The sequence below is a fragment of the Hemicordylus capensis genome, chromosome 5 (genome assembly GCF_027244095.1).
Source record: "Hemicordylus capensis ecotype Gifberg chromosome 5, rHemCap1.1.pri, whole genome shotgun sequence".
Lineage (NCBI taxonomy): Eukaryota > Metazoa > Chordata > Lepidosauria > Squamata > Cordylidae > Hemicordylus > Hemicordylus capensis.
The window spans coordinates 123,926,019-123,948,436 of NC_069661.1; the positions used below are offsets into that span (position 1 = coordinate 123,926,019).

Consider the following 22,418-nt stretch of genomic DNA (forward strand, 5'->3'; position numbering starts at 1 on the left):
CCTCCTCTAGAGAATTTGTGGTTCTGTCTTTACCTTGTTTACTCTTGGTTGGATACATTGGGTACATTCTTAATGTCAGTTTAGGTCTGAAAAGAGCATTTTAGAATCTCTTAAAATATCAGGAGGATCCTGGGGCACTGCTCTCAGTCTTAGTCATATACAGAATCATGTATAGCATTTGTGGTATCAAAGGAACCTTGTATAGTTCAAAAGTTGAAGCAATACAGTGAGCTTCAAAGTTCTGGAGAGTTCACTGTAAGAGTGTTGTGTGCATGTACAGAATGGGTACAGCACAGATTTTTAAAAATCCCATTGTCTCATTTAAAAAGTTTTTTTAACCTTTCATTAAAACAAATAATTTAACTATGTTTAGTTTTGTCTGGATTTTACCTATTAGTCTTTGGAATAACAGAACTGTATTTATAAAGAGACAGCATGATGTAGTGGTTAAAGAGTTGAACCAGGACCAGGGAATCCCAGGTTCAAATCCCCACTTGGCCATGAAGCTAAGTGGTTGACTTTGGACCAGTTGCACTCTCTTAGCCTAACTACCTCACAGGAATGTTGTGAGGATAAAATGGGTTGGGGGAGAGCCATGTATGCCACCTTGAGCTCTTTGGGGGAAGGGTAGTATAAATATGTAGCAAGAAAATACATGTGGATGTATTATATCAATAGACAATTGATATAAGGGGAAAAGATAATTTTAATCCAATGTGCTTATTGCATCCTACCTCTGTTAGGGCACAGAAGATTTATTCAAGTAGTTCTGCAAAGCTTTGAAAATGTAACTGCCTTTGATTGATTTTCTATGCCTTTGGGGAAAATGTTTTAAAATTAAACCATATAGGAATGTTCACACTATAATAAAAAGGATATTAGGGATTAAAAATCACTTGCTCAATTAATAATCCTGCTTAGGTATATAAAAAACAGAATTTCAAGAAATGTTCATAGCCCTTTGAGAAATTTATTAATTAGTGCCCAAATGAATTTTGTTGAATATTGGAATGACTAACGTGATTGCATGAAAAGAGATCATTAAATTTTTTTAAATAAAATGAGAAGGAAGATTCACCCCAGTAACCTGTCTTGTGAAGTCTAAAAAGCATCTGGGGCTTTTCAGTTTGAAAAAGAGGTGACTACGGTGAGACATGATAATTATGTATGGAGTAGAGAGAGTGGACAGAGAGAAATGTTTCTCCCTCTCTAGCCACCTAATGGTGCAGCGGGGTAATGACTTGATTATCAAGCTAGAGGTTGTTGGTTCGAATCCCAGTTGGTATGTTTCCCAGACTATGGGAAAGACTATGGGGAATATCTATATCGGGCAGCAGTGATATAGGAAGATGCTGAAAGGCATCATCTCATACTGCGTGGGAGGAGGCAATGGTAAAACCCTCCTGTATTCTACCAAACACAACCACAGGGCTCTGTGGTTGGCAGGAGTCGAAACCTACTCAACAGTACACTTTACCTTTACCTCTCACAACACTAGAACCAGGGTTCATCCCATGAAACTGAAGGCCAGGAAATTTAGGACCAACAAAAGGAAATACTTTTACACACAACACATAATTAATCTATGGAATTCTCTGTCATGGGATGTGGTGATGGTCACTAGCTTGGATATCTTTAAAAGGGGCTCAGACAAATTCATAGAGGACAGGTCTATCAATGGCTAATAGTCTGGTGGCTATAGGCCAGCTCCAGCTTCAGTGGCAAGATGCCTCTAAATACCAGTTGCATAGGAGCAACAGCAAGAGAGAGTGCATGCCCTCACCTCTTGCCTGTGGAACAGTGTTCCCTCTAATTTTTTATCATGAGTACAGAAGCATTTTGTACTGGGCGGCAGTATCAAGGCAGTGTGCATGCACACACCTATACGCACGCACACACACACACACACACACACACACACACACACACACACACACACAGAGAAAGTATTATATATATTTTAAATTATCAGGGAATCAATGCATGTGCGTGCGCACACACACAAGGAAGGAATTAATGCATGTGCATGCACACACATCAGGACACACACACACAAGGAAGGAATTAATGCACGCACACACAAACCAGGAAGGAATTAAATCAAGCATACAAACACGTGTGAGCGCACACACAAATTTTATAATCTTTTTAATGTTTATTAATGATCAAGGAATTAATGCATGTTCACACACCAGGACACACACACAGAAGGAATTAATGTGCACATGCACACACGCAAACACACGCAAAGACACACACACACACACACACACACACACACACACACACACCAGGAAGGAATTAATACAAGCACACACGCACATGTACGTATACACACACACATTTAAAAATCTTTTTAATTTTTATTAATTATCAAGGAATTAATGCAGACAGAGACACCAGGAAGGAATTAATGCTTTAGTGGTGGACTGAATTTGACAACAGGGCTGCTTTTTGTATGTTTGATGTTATGTTATTTTTTAAACTCCAGCATTTTAGGATTTCAAGTTAAAAAACACACCAAATAGAGCAAAGGTTGCCATGAGATTCACATGGCATACAAACTCCCCCACCCCACCTCGCCCCCTCAACATCTTGCCTGTTCTCTGGGCTGCTGGGGGTTGCCTCCGCCATCCACCTCCGCTGCTTCCAACACCACCTCCGTCCTCTGGCTCCATCTGTAGATCTCATCAGAAGTCGTGCGAGAGGGGACTTTGGCATCTCACGAGACTTTGGATGAGATCTGCATCCGAAGCTGGAGCAGGAGGAGGCAGCCGCAATGGTGGTGGCATTCCGCCTGGGGGAGAGGGGGATATCAGAACCTTGCCGAGGAGAGGGGTAAACCAGGAGGTGGCAGCAGCAGTGGTGGCGGCCTGGCTGAGGAGAGGGGGAACCAGGACCAGTTGGGCAGCAGTGGCGGGAGCAGCCCTGTGTGCCTGGCAGAGACAGCTGTGTGGGGGACTGACATTTTTTGCATGTGAGGACACGTGTGCACCTTAGAGGGAACACAGCTTTGGACTTCTCAGAGGCATCTGGTGGGCCACTGTGTGAAACAGGATGCTGGAAAAGATAGGCCTTGGGCGTGATCCAGGATAAATTTTTGGAACTGCAAGTATCCCAGGGAATCCAGTGGTGGAGCCAGGGAATGGAGGCACAGATTCTGCCCTGTTCTCACAGTCCCTCCATGCATATACTGCTTGAGCCAGTGATGCACATGATGTCATGCTCACATGGGGGTGGCCCAATTGCCGGAGGGCCCGCACAAGCCCTCTGGAGTGCATTTCCCAGCTATTCTGGAGGGAGAGAAAGGGAAATAAATTCACCAGCCAATTGGAATGTGCATGGAACTGGTGGGGGCCTGTTCAAAGGCAGTGGTGGGACAACTTTAAGTGTGGGGGAGGGTGCACTCATTCCTTCCTCCACTACCTCTCTGCTGCCCCATCCGCTCTTCGGACAGGAAGTAGGTGGTAGTAGCACGTGCACATCGCACGCATGCCTAGCGTGCATACGTGTGTGAGCTACTTCCGCTTACTTCAGGTCCAAAGAGCGGATGAGGTGGCAGGGAGGTATGCTGCCTCCACCTGACCGGTTTTCAAATGAGCACTGGTGGGGGGAAAGCGGAGGGAGGGGTAAATGCACCCTCCCCCACCCTTAAAGTTGTCCTACCCCACCTTCGAACCACTGGTGTTCGAAGGTCTGTAAGGGCCACCGAACAGGTTCGAGCACATCCTTACCAGCCAGCACTGGCTGAGAATAAACTCCGGAGGGCACACGTGGCTCTTCTGTGGCTCACAGCCAGGTTCTTTGAACCCATCCACTTAATGGTGGTTCTGCTTCTGCTTGAATTATATGTATTATCTCCCCTTTAATTAAAGGCAAGTATACATCTGTTTCAAATGTAACATAACTACATTGTAATGTTAGATGCCATTTTTCTGTATACATGTATCTATTATGTAATTTCATTTTGTATTTTGAGAAAAACTTTAAAAAGAAAACTAGATCTGTAGGAGAGATGCTGCTTCATGTACCACCACCATCTGTGGTGAGATTGTTCTGTAGAAGAAATAGAGCTTTTTCTGTGGTGCCATCTGCATTATGGCCCCCATCCCAAGAAAGATCTGCCAAGCCTGCTCTGTTTAAATGCTTCAGTGGTTATCACAATGTTATCAAATTGTTCAATATGTGGGCATAGTTGGGTGGACCAAATCCACATTTGGTGGACATATCCTCGCATACAATTTTTTGAGGCTCAGGTCTTAGAAGAAATAAAAGGAATAGTGGGAATTGCTCCTTCTTATTTTGTGATACTCATTTTGGGATACTTGGAGAGAGTGGGTACTAAACAAGAAGCTGATTTAGTTTTTCACTTGATGGCAGCTAGAGTGTTGGTAGCACAGCACTGTAAATCCCAACAGTCAGATATTAGGGAATTCAATACTGGGCTATTTTTAAAAGGGTTTTGGCTTATATTTTAGAGAAAATAAAATAAAATTTATTCAGAATATTTATTTTATTTATTTATCTTTTACATTTTATATCCTGCTGTTCATCCAAGGAGCCAAGCACAGTGTACTACATACTTAAGTTTCTCCTCACAACACCCCTGTGAAGTAGGTTAGGGTGAGAAAGAAGTGACTGGCCCAAAGTCACCCAGCTAGTATCATGGCTGAATGGGGATTTGAACTCAGGTCTCTCCAGTCCTAGTCCAGCACTCTAACCACTATACCAAGCTGGTTCTACATAATATAAATGTAGTCCTTTTGAGGAGGGGGGAATTGGCAAGAGAAACATGATTTTGGAATAAATTTGGTTTTATTCTGACAAATTTTTATTAAATTTGATTAGCTGCCTTGTGAGGAACTCTTCTTGAAAAGTGGGATATACATTTATTTTTAAAAAATATATTGGAATAAAAGTAATTGGGATATTGTATCTGGATATATTAAAGGTATGCTGATAGGTACTATAAGGGTATTAAAGATGCAATAATTTATATTTAAGTATATATTCTGTATGCTGATGATAATAATAATAATAATAATAATAATACTATCCCAGAATTAAAAAATAATAATTTGAACTTATAGTGTGTAACTAATTTTATGTGATGATGTAGTTATTTATGTAGTAGCCTTAACATTTGCTACTGCTTAATGACACGACCACATCTGATAATAAAAGACATCTTCATAAACAAATTTTTAATTGATTAGTTAACAACAACATCTTTGTTCTACCAGGCCTTTTAGGTTCCAGGAATTAAAAAAAAAATCTTAATTTTTGTGAATGGAAATTGATTTTTTTACTTCTAAGCTTGTTGTTAACCGTAGAAATAAGGATAAGGTGTATAATATTGATATTCCCATGTGATCAGTTATGTTAACATTTTAGCCATTTTTACTGTAAGCTTCCTTTGAGAACCATGTCATGAAAGGTGGCCTGTACACTAAAATACTAAACAAATGGTTAATGTAGTGCTTCAGTAGTGGCTTGTGGCACAATGAAGGCCCCCCCCCCTGCCTTCCTCTGAAGCATCAGTAATGGCAAAACTGGATTAGGAATTATATACTTTTGCTGAAGAGCTAAAAAAGAATTGACTGACATGCAGTGCAGCAGACTGTGGAAGTGCCAGGAAGATGTGTCTCTGCTGCAGAAAACATTTCTTGCTGTTCAGCACTGGGCATGCAGTAGAGGAGAGTGGATTTTGATTATTTGTGCTGCCCCTGAAAGTGCCATATGTCAAAAATGTCTAAGGGCTGTGTGGCATATTTTCAGATGGTACAGGGCGCTTCCAAAAGTAGCACAAATTGTCAGCATTATTTCCTCCTGCTGTGCATGCAGGCACAGTGGTGCTTCTGCTGCATGACATGTCTTCCCGATGTGTCCGCAGAGAGCTGCTTTGGATGTAAACTGGATTATTAGAAGGATTTTGTTTTAATGCACAAGTTCATGCTTATAACCATGTAGGATGATGGGAATTACTTTTCTGGCCAATGGTCTTGGCAGGTGCATAGTTATGTTTTGTAGCACGTGGCAATGTTTGTACATCTGAAAAATCCAGAGATTGATTGCAGTTATTTATCCTTTGATATGGTTATGCTGTGCTTAGTTGTAACATTGCATGATTTAGATTATTCAAATAGCAAGTATTTCAGGAAGACGAACCCAAGTTAATGTTAAGAATGTCCCAGCATTAGAATAAAAGCTGCATCATATCCATACATGGTATTTGATGACAAGTTTCCATTTTTCAGATTGTCTGCTCATGCTGGTATATAAGGAAAGGTCTGAACGACTGAAGGGGCTGAAGGAACGGAGCAGCGTGACCTTGGAAGACATCTGTGGCCTGGACCCTGGGCTCTGTTATGAGGGTCTGAATCACACTCTTGCCATCATCTGTTTGACTCAGGTTGTTATGCTGGGTTTTGATAACAAGGAAACCATGCATGCCTGGGATGTACGGATCCGCTACAGTTTAGGAGAAGGTAATATCTGCTTTAATACACACATTTCAGTTTTGTTAGGGCTACAACCCAGTTAATAGACACTTTAATCAATTGTCACATTTTTAGTTGATTAATTTAGTTGATTCAATTTGCTTTGAAAAAAGCAAAATATAACTATACTATTATATGAACAGGTTTTCTATTATAGTTCTATCTAGCCTTTATTATTTGTATCTGGGTATATTCTGCTTCTGAAAATGAAGGTTCCTTTCCAGAGTATCATGATGAATAATGGAAGTATTCTTTTCAAAATAACAACTGCCTTGCTGGATGAGACCAAAGGTCAATCTAGGAAGCACTCTCTTTAATAGCAGGTAGCCAGATGCTCCCAAGAAGCCCACACGCAACAGCCTTTCTTCACTAATTTCCCCCAGTAAGTGGTATTCCCCTGTTCTGTACATTTTTCCTGCTACAGCTCTCTTTCTGTCTCCCCTGCCCAGCCACTCCAAAGAAGGAGGATGGGAAAACAGGATAAGGATGATGCTGTTATCACTTTTAGTCTATTTTCCAAGGAAAAGAGGGCTTATGAGATCATTGTGTGCATGTCTGTCTGACTCATTAAAAACTTTTTTGTTTACAGACTGATTCAAAGCAAATTTACAGCACATGGTAGGGGAAGTCCTAGCACCATGATGGGGTTATTTTAATTTTGATCTGCCATTAGAGATGTGCATGAACTAAGGTTCGTGCACCGGTTCAGCACTGCAGGGAGGGAAGCGGGGAGCTGGATCTTTTTTTAAAAAAAAAAATGAGAGCAGGCTTTACCTGCTCTTCACTGCTACATGCTGCCTCCTGCTGCAGTGATGCTTGTCCCAAGAACCCATGTGTTCTGGCACACACATGGCGTCTGCGCATGTGCGGGCACCATTTGCATGGTCAGCATGGTTTGTGCACCTCGGTATGTGCACATCACTATCAACCATCTTGAAACACTCAAAGGATAAGCACCGCTCCTTGAGACCTCATATGTTGACAGTTTGCTACAAACCAAATCCATAGCACATGGGAAGCAAGCCTAGAGTAGCCTTTGGGGTATTCCTTCCCCCCGCCGCCAATTTGGCATCTTGAAATAAAATTATAGGCACTCGGCTTATAAGCATCACCCCTTTAGAGCTCATGTGTTAAAAATCTGGTACAAACCATATTTATACACATGTCCTAGGACAGGACTACACAACTTCAGCCCTCCAGCTGTTATTGGACTATAACTCCCATCATCCCTAGCTACAGTGACCAGTAGTCAGGGATTATGGGAGTTGTAGTTCAACAACTAGAGAGTAAAATTTGTGCAACCCTCTCCTAGGATATCCTGACAGCATATTTTAATCACACACACATACACACACACCCAATCTGAAAATGAATGGCAGTCATTCACAATATAAGCACCTTCCCTTGAAAACTGTATTGGAAAAAATATATATAGTGGACAAACAAGACCAATTTCCAAGAATGGTAATCAAATGCTATTCAGTGGATTTCATTCTAACCCCTTAGCATGACTTGGGTGTTAAAGCAGAAAGTTGGCTCCATTAGTTCTACTTAGAAAGGTTTGGGTTTTTTCTTTATTTCTGATCCATGGAAGCAGGAAGAGAGCCTGACAGGCCAATGCATGTCGGTCAGGAGACTGGGGGCAGGGGATGTGACAAGCGTAGTCTGAGTGGAACTGGACAGTGGTGCAGGACAGCAGCAGCAGTCTTACACATTTTAAAAGGTATAATCTCCTTACTCATCTCCCCAGCTCCAGCCAAGTATGACTCTGGCATCCCACCCACCACCCCAGCTTCAGTTAAAATTATATTCTTTATGTTACAGATCATAATTTTAACTGAATGTGGTGGTGAGGGCACCAAAGTCATACTTTGCCTAGGGTGCCAAAAACCCTAGGGTTCCTCAGTCAGGCTCCAAAACCATAACTGAGCTTTAGTGGAACATTTTCAGGAGAGCATTAGTAGGTACAGGGAGGGTTATGCATCTCTCTTTCCCGCTTGCTTATTCTCCTGTACAAATAAATACATGGTACCCTCACATTCATGTTACCTCTGAGCAATTAGGTTGGGGAACTAGAAGTCTTTTTCCATCATCAGTCTTCAAATGACAAGCCACAGGCTAGAACTGGTTGAGTGGTTATGAGAACAGACTCCCCCCGCCATATCTTCTAAAACTGTAGGTTTCTCTCTTGTTGCCATTACATTATATCTCTTTCAGTTGAAAAACGTAAAGAGAGGGGGGGGGGTGTAGTTTTGCATTTGAACTTCTTAGTCCTGTGGTGGTTTGGGGGTGGAGGCGGGCATGGCATCATAGAACCAGAGAAGCTACTTACCTAAGGGTTGAAGTTGCTTTACTCAGGATTTTGTGCATCTTACTCCTCTGGGCTTGCTTGCTTCAGAGTTTCTTATTTGACTACTAGCCTTCCACAGACATCTCCAGTTCCTTTCAAATGAGAAGGTGCCCTTCCATGAGTGTTCTGCTTCCAGCCCTCCTTCTGGATCAGTAAGTTTGACAAATAGCTAGGCACATGGATGAGTGTTTGAAAACACTTGCAGATTCAAACCACTTTAGACTTGAATTCAAATTAAGTGTTTTTTAGTCTTGAAACACAGCATGATTGGAAATAACAAGGAACAAATGTGACTGTAGTACAAAAGAAAGAAAAGGTAACATCAGACTAGTTTCTTGCATGGATGGTAGAACAAGCCAGCCTTATAATCTTAACCAGTTATTATACAAACATGCACATGTCTTCAGCCAGTCTGATCTACGATCGTAATAAAGTTTACCTACCACATGTCTTCAGGTGGACAGAACCTTTCCCTGATGTCTCCCTGCAGGTTTGGGAAGAAATTTGACTGTGGGCAAGGGTATGAATTTAAACTATGGACAGAAGTTTGAATTCTTACAATTTTTATAGGAAGTGCCTTCCATTTTTTCCGTGGGGTCCTCCTAAAAACAGGGGTGGGAATAGCCCACCAATGTTCACAAAGATTTCATGATCAGGCTGACAGGAATATTTATTTTTGAAGCATGGCTTCTATGATGTATTTTTGGTATATCAAATCTTACAAGGACCTTTATTTATCTCTTGCATTTATATACTGCCCTATAAAACGACCCCTGCTAACTTGGCAAAGAGGCACCTTTTAATGTGGTGATTCTCTTTATTTAGCAGGGGGAGAGTAACTGGCCCTATCCACCACCAGCACAGTACCTCCAGTGACTGTTGCTGGTGTCTATCTTATGTTTCTTTTTAGACTGTGAGCCCTTTGGGGACAGGGTTCCATCTTATTTGTTTGTTATTTCTCTGTGTAAACCGCCCTGAGCCATTTTTGGAAGGGTGGTATAGAAATTGAAATAATAATAATAATAAAATCTCAAGGTGGTTTACAATCCAATCAAAACCTAAAAATCATATAAACAGGTTAAAATTACCATAAATAAAACTTTAAAACACAGATGTGTTTTCAAGAGTTGTTTAAAAACAACCAGAGATGAGGAGATTCTGATTTCATTTGGGAGTGTGTTCCAGAGCCTTGGGGCAACTTTAGAGAAGGCCCAGTTTTGGGTTGCTATGAAGCGAGCTGGTGGCAACTGCAACTGGAACTCCTCCGATGATCTCAATAGACAGTGGGTTTCATGAAAAGGAACTTCCAATGGAGTATCAAAAAGCAAATAGATTTGATGGAAATTAGCTGGATTTTCAAATTTTGGTCAGCCTAACCTGTCCAGCCTCATATATTCTAAAACCCCAAACCTCTCTGTCAGTTAGAATTAAGGATGCCACAGATTAAATAATAGAAATTATATGTAATTTGTAAGTCCTTATTATTTGTTACTGAAACACTCAACCTTCCTGCAAGATGCAAAAAAGGCATCTTGCTATCATTTTTGTTCCACACAGGTAGTTCCACAAGTTGCCTTCCTTCCTAGAGGCAGAAGTGTGTGGTGCTATCTTTAGTTGACCTTCGTTTAGCCCCAGCCCAATATCCGAAAACAGGTCATGCCATTACATCAATTTCACAACCCAGTTCCTATAAATATACAACCAGGTCTTGTGTTAAGGGTCTTCATTGAAGTTAGCAGAAACTTTGCCAGAAGGTAGGGAAGGAAACTGGATTTCTGACTCAACTATTGCTTTTTCTGTGGATTTGCTCCATAAGATGTGACCTCTTTGCTTACCAACTAGGGCAAGTATTAGAAGTTAGGATTGATATTTTGATCTGTTTATTTCCTTAACTGCAATTCTGTTTTCTGAATTTTATTAGTAAGCTTAATATTTTGGTTAATTAATCTGGTGTATTCTGATCTAGGAAGAATCTGAAAAATCCTGTCTCAATCCACGTTATTACCTTGGTCCTCTCAGCCAAGTTATAACAAGGGCATGTGCAACCTCTAGCCGAGGCAGAGACTGGAAGCTGGCAGAGTTGTAACTCAGTAGTCCTATTTAAACTTCTCCCCCATAATATTTACTGCTCTAATTCAGTTGATAGCAACAGCTATTGAATTTTTGGGGTGTTTCCATGTATATTTAGTTCCAATTATAAAGCTGAAACAACTAGACATCAATCTAATTTTGCTTACCTAGTAATCTCCTGGGGTGCTATGATAAAAAATGCGGTAAGGGTTTACCAAAGTACCCCCTGGACATCACATTCTCCCCTCCCAGTTTCAAGCAGCCTGTTTGATTGTATGTCATAAGAAGAGCCCTACTTGGTCAGACATCGAGTTCAGCATTCGATTTCCTGCAGTAGCCAGCCAGATGCCTCTGGGAAGCCCACAAGCAGGACGTGAATGCAATAATCCTCTTCCACTGTTACTACTCAGCAACAGCAACAATATTCAGTGGCATATTGCCTTTGAACCTGAAGGTAGCATACAGCCAGCATGACTAAATAGTCTTTGATAAACTTGTCTTACATTGATTCGTCTAATCCCCTTTTAAAGCCATCTAAGCTAGTGGCCATCATTGCATTTTGTCATTTGTGGTGGCAAATTCTATATATTGGTGGTTGTTGTAAGAAAAAGTGCTTTCTTTTGTCAGTTCTGAATTTCCAGTCAATCAGTTTCATTGGTAGACTCCCTGTTATAGAATTTTATGAGGGCAAAAAAATTATCTACTCACTTTCTCCATACCATGCATACTTTTTAGACCTCTACTGTGTCCTTCATAGTTGCCTTGTTTCTAAATTAAAAAGCCCCAAATGCTTTTATCTTTCCTTCTATGGAAGGTGCTTCAGACGGCTGATCATTGGTTGCTGTTTTCTGTACCTTTTCCAGTTCTGCAAAATCTATTTTTAGAGAAAGCAGCCAGAACTGTATAGAGTATTCTAAGTGTGCCCAGACTGTAGATCTGGGGAAATTTACAGTACTGGCAACTATTTTCAATTCTTTTCCTATTAATTACTAGCTATTTTGAAGCTGCCACATACTAGGTCAATATTGTGAAAAAGGACTGAGATCTCTTTTCTGGTTAGTCACTGTTCTGCCCCCATTTGACCAATGTAGAGAGGTCCTTTGGGGGGTCTTCATAGCATAGTGTGTTCACTATCCTGAATAAATGCATATTATTTACACACTTGTCCACTTCACTGATCATTCCTAACTCCAGATCATTTATGAACAAATTAAAAGAACCAGTTCCAACACAGATCAATTTCACACAGTTGTGAACTGTCCATATATTTCTGTTTGCTTTCTATTCTTTAACTACTTATGAATCCATAAGAGGACCCACCCTTTGCTAAGTCTATTGAGGACTCTTTGAGGGACTTTGTCAAAAGATTTTTGAAGTCCAAGAACATCATGTCTATGGGATCACATGCCTGTTGACACTCTCAAAAAGTTGATTCAGTCCTGTCTTGCACAGATAGGCAGATATAGAAGAAAGAGTGAAGTTGCATTATTTGCATGAGATTTGGAAACCTTATTTGCCTATTCTTTTTGATCAGTCCTTTCATCTATTGGCTTAAACAGTCCTCCCTGCCAATTCTGATTTGGTTAAGTTTTCAAAATCAGAAAAAGAATGTGGAGGATTCAGGTAAGATTCCCCTAGAAGGTCTTGAGAGTTAGTGGTGGTTCCTTCTTGAGGAGAGGAGTCCATTCTTTTACTTATACCAACTAGAATGTAGACCATGACTGCCTGAGACTATTCAGAGCCCAGGTAATGTGTGGCTGACTCAATCTTGGAAACAAATTAAACTCTTGGAAAACATTTTAAATGATAGGCTCTTCCCAAGTATAATACCGGCTGTGAAAAGGGGTTTGTGAAAACAACAGGCAACAGTAGCGTAATGAGGTCAGAGGGGGCCTGTGTTAAATAAATGACCCCTTCTCAAATGGCTCCCTTCTCAATTGTTTTTTCACAGCACTATTAGGTACCACCAAAAAATTTCCATTTTATTTTTGAGCTGTGGCAGCTGCCACCACTGCCTCCTCCACCACCTCCTCCTCCTCTTCCTCTTCCACTTATAGCTCCAGGTCCTGCTGCTTGCTCCTCCTTCATGCTGCTGACTCTTGCTGGGCACCTGATATGTGAAAAGCCAGCCAAGAAATGATTGTAGGCATGTATTTCCTGGCTGACTTTTTACACACTGGGCATGCTGTTTGTTTCCTCTGCCACCCAAAGTGTATCTACGGAAAATAACGCCTATGGCAAGCACTGAAATTGCGCTCCTGTCCAAACATCTGACACCCATCTTTCAGATAACTTTACCATAATGTCAGCTCAAAAATACAAGTCAAGCTCGTTAATCTTTTAATTAACAAATTATGACACTACATGAAAATTATAACTGCACCTTCCTTGCTGAAAAGGGAACAAAAATTGGCTAATCAAACTCAGGCTAGGGGGAGGAAGAAGAGGGGGTGGCCATCAGTTGCACAGAAAATTAGGCAGTAATCCAATGAGGCCTCATGCTTTCCTCCTTTCCCCCTCCTACCTTCAGTCCCAGATTCCCCCCCCCCCACCCAACAAACAAGCCATCGCTTTTTTATGTCACACAACTTATACAGCTTTTCTTTGCCATTTTTTCTGCTTGCCCCATACAACTGTCAACCGGAAATCAAAGAAATAATAACTTGAATGGGGAAAACACATACTTTCCTTCCAGGGGCTAGAGGGGAGGAGGATGGGGCTGGGGAAGAAACAATCATATAACTTGAGAACAAACTTGAAAAGCGGATGCCTTCGTTGCAATATATCTTCCATTTGAGAGGAACAATAATCTCGGACAGCAGTGGGCATGAAACATGGATTAATTGGAGGGCTGGAGTCATGCCACCCGATCCTCTTATGTATTTTTGCTCGGGAGAAAATCCCACCGTGTTCAATGGGACATACTCCCTAAAATGCGTAGGATTGCAGCCTAAAGCACATGCTGTATTTTCGTTTCTGCTTTGAAGTCAGTGGGACTTACTTTCAAGTCATTGTATGTTGAATCAGCTGTGGGAGGCGAAAATATATAATGCATTTTGAGGGGTGCATTAGGGTAGATGGGACTCTGGCTAGAAGACTGCCAGTAGGAACCATCGCCACAGAAACTGTTAGGAAAGTGCATGAAATTGACATGATCAAGGCGTGCACGACTCTGAAGAGCCCAGAGCAAGTGTGGCCCAATCACTCCCGCCCCTGCTGACGCCTGCACTTCAGACATACGAGGAACCCCCATCTTGAGTAATCCATGGCTTCAAGGGAAATTGGAAACTGACCAGGGTCAGCTTCTGCTCCTCTGGTGGAGTCTATTTTAACTGTGTGTGGGTCCCTCGCTGCCACTTAGAAACAAACAAGGGATTCATTCCCTGTAGTTGTGGGACCCTGCTGAGGACCATGGTGGGGCCAATTACTACTGTTTTGCTATAGCTTGTGGTTACCCCAGTTCAGGACACCGAAAGCAGCCCATGGAAGGATTTTGTTAAATTCCCTTTTCCGGAACATTTTCCCAAGTTCAACATATGAAACTGTCACTTCTAGGAAATCCGAGATCATGGGTTCCCCCCACCAAGGATTTCCAATCCTACCCCGCCCCCACTTCTTCCCTACCCCCCTGGACCCACCCGGCAAAAGGTCTGCTGGAGTTGAGGGAGCGGGGGAGGACCGGTCACCTTTTAGCATCTCTTGCGAATTTTCCCAGGAATCATCTCCAGCCTCGGCACGGGGGCTACATCTTGCTTGGGGTTTGTCTGCTTATTTGCTTGTATGTACCACAGGAGTGGGAGACCAGTGTGCAGGGATCCAGGCAGCCACGTACAGTGGCTCATGAGCTGGAGGAGGAAGGACCCTCTGTGCCCATCTGCGACTCCAGACAAGGAAGCCCCCAAAGCCTGGAGCCCCCAAAGCAGTTCGCACTCACCTTTCGGGCGTGAAACACAAGGCTGGCAGCCCCCTCAGAGAAAGTGCCAACAGCAGTGGAGAGAGACTCGTTGCCCTTCCCTGGGGCATTCTTTGCAGTCAGGACTGACTGGTTGCAATGCAACCTTCCTCCCTGCGCCTCAACCAACCCCCACTTGCCCCAGCAAAGCAATGCACTTCTTCAGCGCCTCATTTGCAGGTTGCTATTGCCCTCCCTCTTTCTTTGTGGACCCTTTTTATTTCCTCCGAGAGTCGACAGTGCCCACCAGGGCGCCTTTGCGCCTTTGCACCTTCTCGATTCCCCTCCTCTGCCGCCTTCACCTCCTCCTTCCTCTGCCCAGGCGAAGTTGCTTTGGTGCAGAACTTTTGCTCATTTCTTTTTCCACCTCAGCTGAAGTTCACTAGCAATTTCTCTCTTCCCCACCCCCTGCACTGGTGCCCCCCCTTCAAGTGGCGCCAAGGGCACATGCCATACCTGCCATACCCTAGATACGCCTCTGTTTGCCATCAGTGTGGTAAGAGCCAACAGCACAGACAGGATGTGTAGGCAGCAGCAGCTCATGAGGTAAGAAGCTGGCTCTGACCCCACGAGCTGGATGCCAAGTGGAAGTGAACGGCAGGAGCATGGCATCACCGGGGGGAGCAGTGCAGCCACAGGGCGGAATGGGGGGGGGCCTTTAGCAGTGCATTCCTGGGGGCCCCGGGGGCCCTGGAGGCCTGTGTTCACAGAACATGGTGGGACACGGCTGGCTCCGCCCTTGCTGGGCAGTGAAAAAGGAAACCTTACCTTTCTGTTTGTTTTTGCTTTTTGCCATTTTTCAGAAGATTTATTTTTTAAACGTCATTTAGTGATGCTGATAGGTATGAACAGGTTTGTTAGTTCTAACAAAACCTGTTTTTGCACATTTGATTGATTTGTTTCTTTTTGACAAAATAATTTAATTCTTCATCCTTTTTTCTCCTTTGATAGTTCACAGGTTTCATGTTGTGGTAGCACCTGGAACTAAACTGGAGAGTGGTCCAGCAACTCTTCACTTCTGCAATGATATTCTAGTACTAGTAAAAGATAGTCCACCCACTATCATGGGACAATGGAAACTCTCAGATCTGCGCCGCTATGGAGCTGTTCCTAATGGATTTGTCTTTGAAGGTGGAACTCGTTGTGGCTTCTGTGAGTTTACTGCACTTAATATATGTGAGAATAGAAAAATACCTGTAGGATGATGGATCCAAACCACACACACCTGTAAGATCTCTGTAGAGTGCTTGTCATATAGGGATCTCTAAATAAGAAAATGCTAAATAGGTGTTTTTTTAAAAAGTCCTGATATTAAACTGGTCCGTTAATATATTAGAATATGCAGTCTAGAGAATGTGCTTTTCTGCTAAAAGAGTCTGCATACCTGTGCAAAAATATTTGGAAAATAAATACATTATTATACAGTTATGTACTTGAGGGACACATTTATAGCTGTTGTCTAAAAATGTACCTGCAAATGAAAGTCACTGTGGTGTTGACTTCTGCACTGGAACTTCCTTGTTGTGTAACATAGTACAAGAGCCACTCAGGGATATTTAGGGCACCCTTACAAAATTCTTCAGTTGGGTATGTTCTCTTCTGAGTAGGATTTTAATTTATAGGTTATGAGATTTGAATGGGGGATCAGCGGGGCTTCTGCTGAAAAAGGGAAGTAGTGGCAGTGCATAATTAGATTTACTACTTTGAGGGGGTGTATCCAGCTGTATTTTAAGGATGTGGTACTATTGGGTAGTATTTTTGTTACTTTATCCTCCCCTTATCCCATTCTGTTTTCATTTACCCATTTATACACTACTAGTTAAAACTATTGATGGGTGAGTTCCTTGAGACTTGAATCAGGCTTAAAATGGCATTCCCTCCCACCCACTCACCCCTGCAATAGCTGTACTCAGTCCATGACAATCCTAATTTACTTGGATGCTGACTTATTTCTGATCAGATATGATGGGATTTGATCCCTACCTTACTCACTAAGTCCCCTCCCTCACCCAGAAGCCTACCCCCCCCCGCACTCCAACCCATCCACACATCACCAGATCTCTCCCTTTCCTGGCTGCAGTGCTGTGGCAGCAGCAAGCAGTAAGGCAGTATCTCCCTTGCCCCTAGTGCCTACAGCATTATGTAGAAAGTAGGCTGCAGGTGTTGGTAGTCTTTGGGAAACCTAAAGTTCCTGCTTACATGCCAGTCACTGGAGAGGGTGAGAAAGACCACCCTCTCACTTGTCATTACCTTCATAACAGCAGCACCCAAGTAAGTGGGTGGAAGCGAAGCTTGATGGGGTTTAGAGGAAGGGAGGTGAGGGTTTGGGGGGTGGTTGTGAGGAAGGGCCTTCAGGGACTAGTTGCGTGGAGCATTACAAGCCTCCAGGAATCACATTTCCATGCTAGAAAATAAGGGCACAGTGACCACTTTAGTTAAAACCAATTTTAAATAAATGATGGTAGATATTTAGGGTACTGATAGTGGCTTTCAAGGTCTATGGCTTTCAAGGTCTCCGCAGTTTAGGCTTGCTGTCGGCCTTTAAGAGAGCCCTAAAAACCTGGCCTGTTTGGCCTGGCCTTCCAAGGCTTGTAAAGTGGTGGTGGTGTTTTTTAAAAGTATTTTAATTGGTTTTAAATGGTTTCAATCGTTTTTGAATTGTTTTTATATTGTTTTTAGCATTGTGTTTGAATTGTGTGTTTTGGTTTTTTTAAAAGTTGTTGTACACCGCTCAGAGCCTCTGGATGGGGTGGTTTATAAATGTGATAAATAAATACATATGGGGCTGATTGCACATGCTGCACCATGTGTTTGAACACAGATTACCCCTGAATTTGTATAAAGTGGGGTGGGTGGCAACAATTTTAAATTGGAGAAATAGAATGTGGGAAGGGGAAGTGGAGCCCATTCCCTGCCTGCTGCTTTTCACTTGCAACCAACATCCCCTCAGCTCTGTTTTCCTCAGTGGGGCTCTGAGAACAGGGAGATTTGTGGGAGGGATGCAGACAGGAGAATGATGCTTTATTCTGCTTTATCCACCCCTGATTTATTCAGCATAACCTGCATTCTGCGCAAAGATTGTGTTGCCATAATGCATAGCTTGCCCCAACATGTTGCTCTTTCTGTGGGTGAATGGCAATGGAGTGAATAGCAGTTGGCATTGAAGAAATTCAAGTGATTTCAGGTTGTCCATGAGGTGGGAGAGGGCATGTGTCTTGTATGTATACTTTTCCTTTAAGAAAACGGTTTTGGGGTCAGCCTCTTAATGGCAGCAATAACATCTGGTTAAGTACTGGAAACATTATATTCTATCAGGTCCCGTGTGCTCATTATGAAAAACATAGAACGTTTTGGGCATAAGCAAATTAGAGCTGTTTGATATGGGAGAACTGTCAAGAACAGCTTAGCAAATTGCTCAAAAATTGAAATGGCTTGTCTGATTTTCATTCAAATCCTGGATGACAGTTGCAGCTAAATAGAGCTTAACAAAAGCTATAAAAACCTGATTTTTAAGATACCATGAAAATGTACAGACCCAGAGCTAGCCAAGGGCCCCAGTTCAAGAAAGCACCTAAGTCCGGGCGGGGTGGGGGGAATGGGCAAAGTGCTGTGCAGTCCCAAAGCATTTTGGAACCAGGGCTGTTTGTGAACTTCCTGAAAGCTTCCCTGCAGGCTACATTATTGGTAGGTAACAGCCTGGCATAGCCCTAGTTTAGAAGGCTTGGCAACTTCCTTGTGCTGTGCCGTATGGGCTAACTCCACAGTTTCCTGGAGCCTTTAAAACAAAAAACAGCATTGGGGGGACTTCAGAAGAAAGTGTCCAGGATTTGGATAAAAATCAGACACAATGTAAAGGGACTCTTTGAAAGCACATTAAAAATGCAGGCACTTTATGATAATGGAATAAAAATAAAAATAAATAGACTTCTGTCTTGGCTCTAAAGCAAACTAAATGTTACGCTAATATATAATTCAAAATCAAATTCTTTTTTTATGGCTAATAAAACTACAGCAAAAAAGCAAGTCAAAATATGTACTTTTTTGTTGTGTTGAGTTATTCACTAATAGCCCGATCATGTGTTATACTTTATAAAGGCAGCTATCCAGTGCTAAGTTCACAAAATTGGGACAAGGCACTCCCTTACTCTGCTGCTTAGCTCTGGCCTACCCTCTGCAACAGCCATAATTGTCCACTAGTAGACCTCATTATCCACAGAGGTTCTATCCTCCACTACAACCATGGATAATGGAAGCATGGTTAACAAGGCATGGGATTTGGGGGCTTGGGTTCCTGGAGAAAGGGGTGAAAATAATGAAAAACATCAACATAAAGTGCTCTGCCATGCTCTGTGGGTCCCCAGCTGTCCAGGAATGCACCCCATCCCTCACCCCAGTCTCAAATCTGCCATTTTCCCACCAAAAAAAAAAAATCACAGGAAAAAAGTTTTTAAAATGAGCAACAAAATTGCTCCTTTTTTCAAAATGGAGGCTGGAAATGTCCTCAGAGGCCATTTCTGGCCACCTAGGAACTGTGGATACATGGGTTTTAACCCTTTTGCATCTGTGGATATTAAAGCTGGGTGACTATTATCCAACTGTGGATACACATGGAACTACGAATAGCAGTTCCATGATTAACAAGGTGCACCTTATGTTACAAAGTCTTTTAGTGTACACATGCATTCAGCCTAAGGACCTCTTAAAAGTAATGCTGGTTACATAGAGCTCCTAAGGTCTTTTTGGAAATGATACATTCCAAAGCATAGCAGACCAGCATAGCATGCATACTGCTCTAGAGTAGAAAAACAGAGTCTTGTGGCACCTTAAAGACCAACAAATTAACTGTAGCATAAGTCCGTTTCATAGGAACATAGGAAGTTGCTTTTTATCATCGGGCCATTGGTCCGTCTAGCTCAGGATTATTTACACTGTGTCTCTCCCAGGTTTCAGGAACGAGTCTTTCCCATCTCTGCCTGTAGATGCCAGGGATTGAACTTGGGACCTTCTGTGAGCAAAGCAGATGCTCTACCACTGAGCTGCAGTACCATCCCAAAAATATGGAATACTTCACAAATTTGAATGTCTTTCTTGCACAGGGGCCATGCTAATCTCTGCATCATTCCAATTTTAGTATATGTGCTGCCAAAGCATATCTTCCTCATAACATGCATGAAGTGCAATCCTGTGTGTGTGTATACAAAAAATAAAAACAAGGGTGTTGAATGGCAGGAAATGCAAGAGGCCTAGAGTTTTGACTAGCTTAAAAGTGTACAAGTTACACATGGTACAATGCACAATAGCAATAATAGGTGATAACAAATCCCTTGCAATGCTAAATCAAATAACTTCATAATTCTTGATTTAAGGCCTGCAGATATGGTGTCAATCAATTGAATTAGTGTTTATAACAATTAGTGTTGACACCATCTCTGCAGGCCTTAAATCAAGACAAAGGTGTCTGATTTTTATTAATTGTTGTCATGTTGATCTTGTACACTTCTTAGCTAGTCACAAGATTAACCCCCTTGCATTTCTTGCCATTTGATACCCCTGCATTTAATTATTTTTCTCTAAGCCCATGTCAAGATTTACCTGCCTACTGGGAATAATACTTCATGCATCTGATGAAATGGACAGTAGTAAACAAGAACAATAAATGTGTGAGTCATTAAGGTTTATGTTGTGCTATGTTTAAGATTAACAGTGCTCCCCACTTGGAAACTGTTTAGATTAAGTTTTCTTGCCAACTTTTCTAACATTTTTTTCTTAAACTACTGTGCAGCGTCATCCTAATGTAAATGTATTGTTTTCTTACAGGGGCTGGTGTGTTTTTCCTGTCTTGCACAGAGGGAGAGAAGATCAGCTTTCTCTTTGACTGCATTGTTCATGGCATCTCTCCAATGAAAGGCCCATTTGGCTTGCGTCCAGTCTTACCAGGTTAATATAGGAAGTATAGCATAACCACACAAAGAGGGAACTCTTCTTGCTTAATGCATTTTGCTCTGATTGCAATACGAGCTTTGAGATGCCAGGACATGGAAAGCACAAAGTGGTTGTAATCAGTAAATATCAAAATAACAAAGGAATGTGCATTTTGATATGCCAACTTTCACCTGCTGCTATAGTTCATATTTTTTGCTGCTTGCTCTTGCGTGGGATTATCTAGTTTTATACAAATGTGAAAAGCTAAATAGAGAAGGGCCAAGCATCAATTTGGGATGTATGCATTATTTGTTTGCAAACCTGAGTCAGACCAGTCTGAAAATTGGTGGTTAACTTATTGAGCCTGGGGCTTTGGAATAAATGCAATTTTCATAACAGTTGCTTTACTGAAGAAGTGTCAGGTAATTAATTTCATAGCTAATATACTTCCTTCTTGACCAGCACTGAAGAAAAAGCTGCCATTGGTTTGGTTTAGTGATGGGTAAGTCCTCCCTGGACTAACTTTGGAATGGGAATGGCCATATACAAGTGACATTGGAGAACACTTAGTTTTTTCCCCCTTGAGAGTTCTGAATGTAATTCCAAAGCCCCAACTCCCCGCATAAGCACCTACAACCCTTTTATCTAGTGACTACTAGATTGGTGGCTGCTGTGCTCTAGTGGTTGCTCTGGCAACCCCAGCGGCAGGAAAAGAAGAAGATCTCTCTAGGGATGTGCAAAAAATTTCAGGCACAGATCGATCTGTGCCCGAAATGAGCAATTTCGGGTGATTCGGGGCCGAACCAAATCACCCTCGATGTCCCCCGATATTTTTCGGGGCCGAGCCGAATCACCCGAATTTCAGGGCCAAAAAATTCGGGTGATTCGGCTCATGACTGATTTTGGGGGATTTTTTGAAGTTTTAGTGGCTTTGGGGCAGTTTGGGGGCATAGCATGGGATCTGGGCAAAAAGAGTGGGGTGGGGTGGTAGTGCCTAATGGGTGCAGGCTACCACCCCAATTTCAGGGGGATAGGGCAAAGGGCTGATTTTTGGGAAATTTCTTAAGTTTTCGTATCTTGGGGGCAGATTGGGGCAGAAAGTGGGGCCTGGGTCATAATAGTGGGGCGGGGTGGTAGTGCCTAATGGTTGGAGGCTACCACCCCAATTTAAGGGGGATTGGACAAAGGGCTGATTTTTTGGGAATTTTTGAAGCTTTGGTGTCTTTGGGGCAGTTTGGGGGCAGAAAGTGTATCTGCCCCAAAAGAGTGGGGTGGGCTGGTAGATAGTGCCTAATGGGTGGAGGCTACCACCCGTCCCCAATTTCAGAGTGATTGGGCAGAGGGCTGGATTTTGGTGAATTTCTGAGGTTTTTCTTCATAAGGTGCAGTGTGCTAGATTGATATTCATAGTAAATGAGAGTGTGAAAAAGGGAAAGTGGGGTCATGAGAGTTCTTTAATCGAAAAAAATCTCATTTGCTATCATTGAATGAGAATTCACACCTCAGAAGTTTTTCTGAAGGGATGTTTTCCCTTATTTTCTGAGGTGTGAATTCTCATTCAATGATAGCAGATGAGATTTTTTTCAATTAAAGAACTCTCATGACCCCACTTTCCCTTTTTCAC

At 42.3% G+C, this 22,418-nt stretch overlaps 1 protein-coding gene and 1 pseudogene across 18 annotated transcripts in view; one reads left to right on the forward strand and one right to left on the reverse strand.

Annotated features, from left to right (window-relative positions):
• The window catches only part of DOK7 (docking protein 7), a 73,019-nt gene that overhangs the window by 8,072 nt on the left and 42,529 nt on the right, over window positions 1-22,418 (forward strand). For all 18 annotated transcript variants that reach the window (XM_053256896.1, XM_053256903.1, XM_053256906.1 and 15 more), the window contains 3 exons: window positions 6,258-6,488; window positions 15,824-16,024; window positions 20,690-20,809. In XM_053256896.1, the coding sequence (XP_053112871.1) occupies window positions 6,258-6,488; window positions 15,824-16,024; window positions 20,690-20,809 (552 nt within the window). The remainder of the gene's footprint in view (window positions 1-6,257; window positions 6,489-15,823; window positions 16,025-20,689; window positions 20,810-22,418) is intronic.
• On the reverse strand, window positions 19,924-20,023 carry LOC128328648 (uncharacterized; annotated as a pseudogene).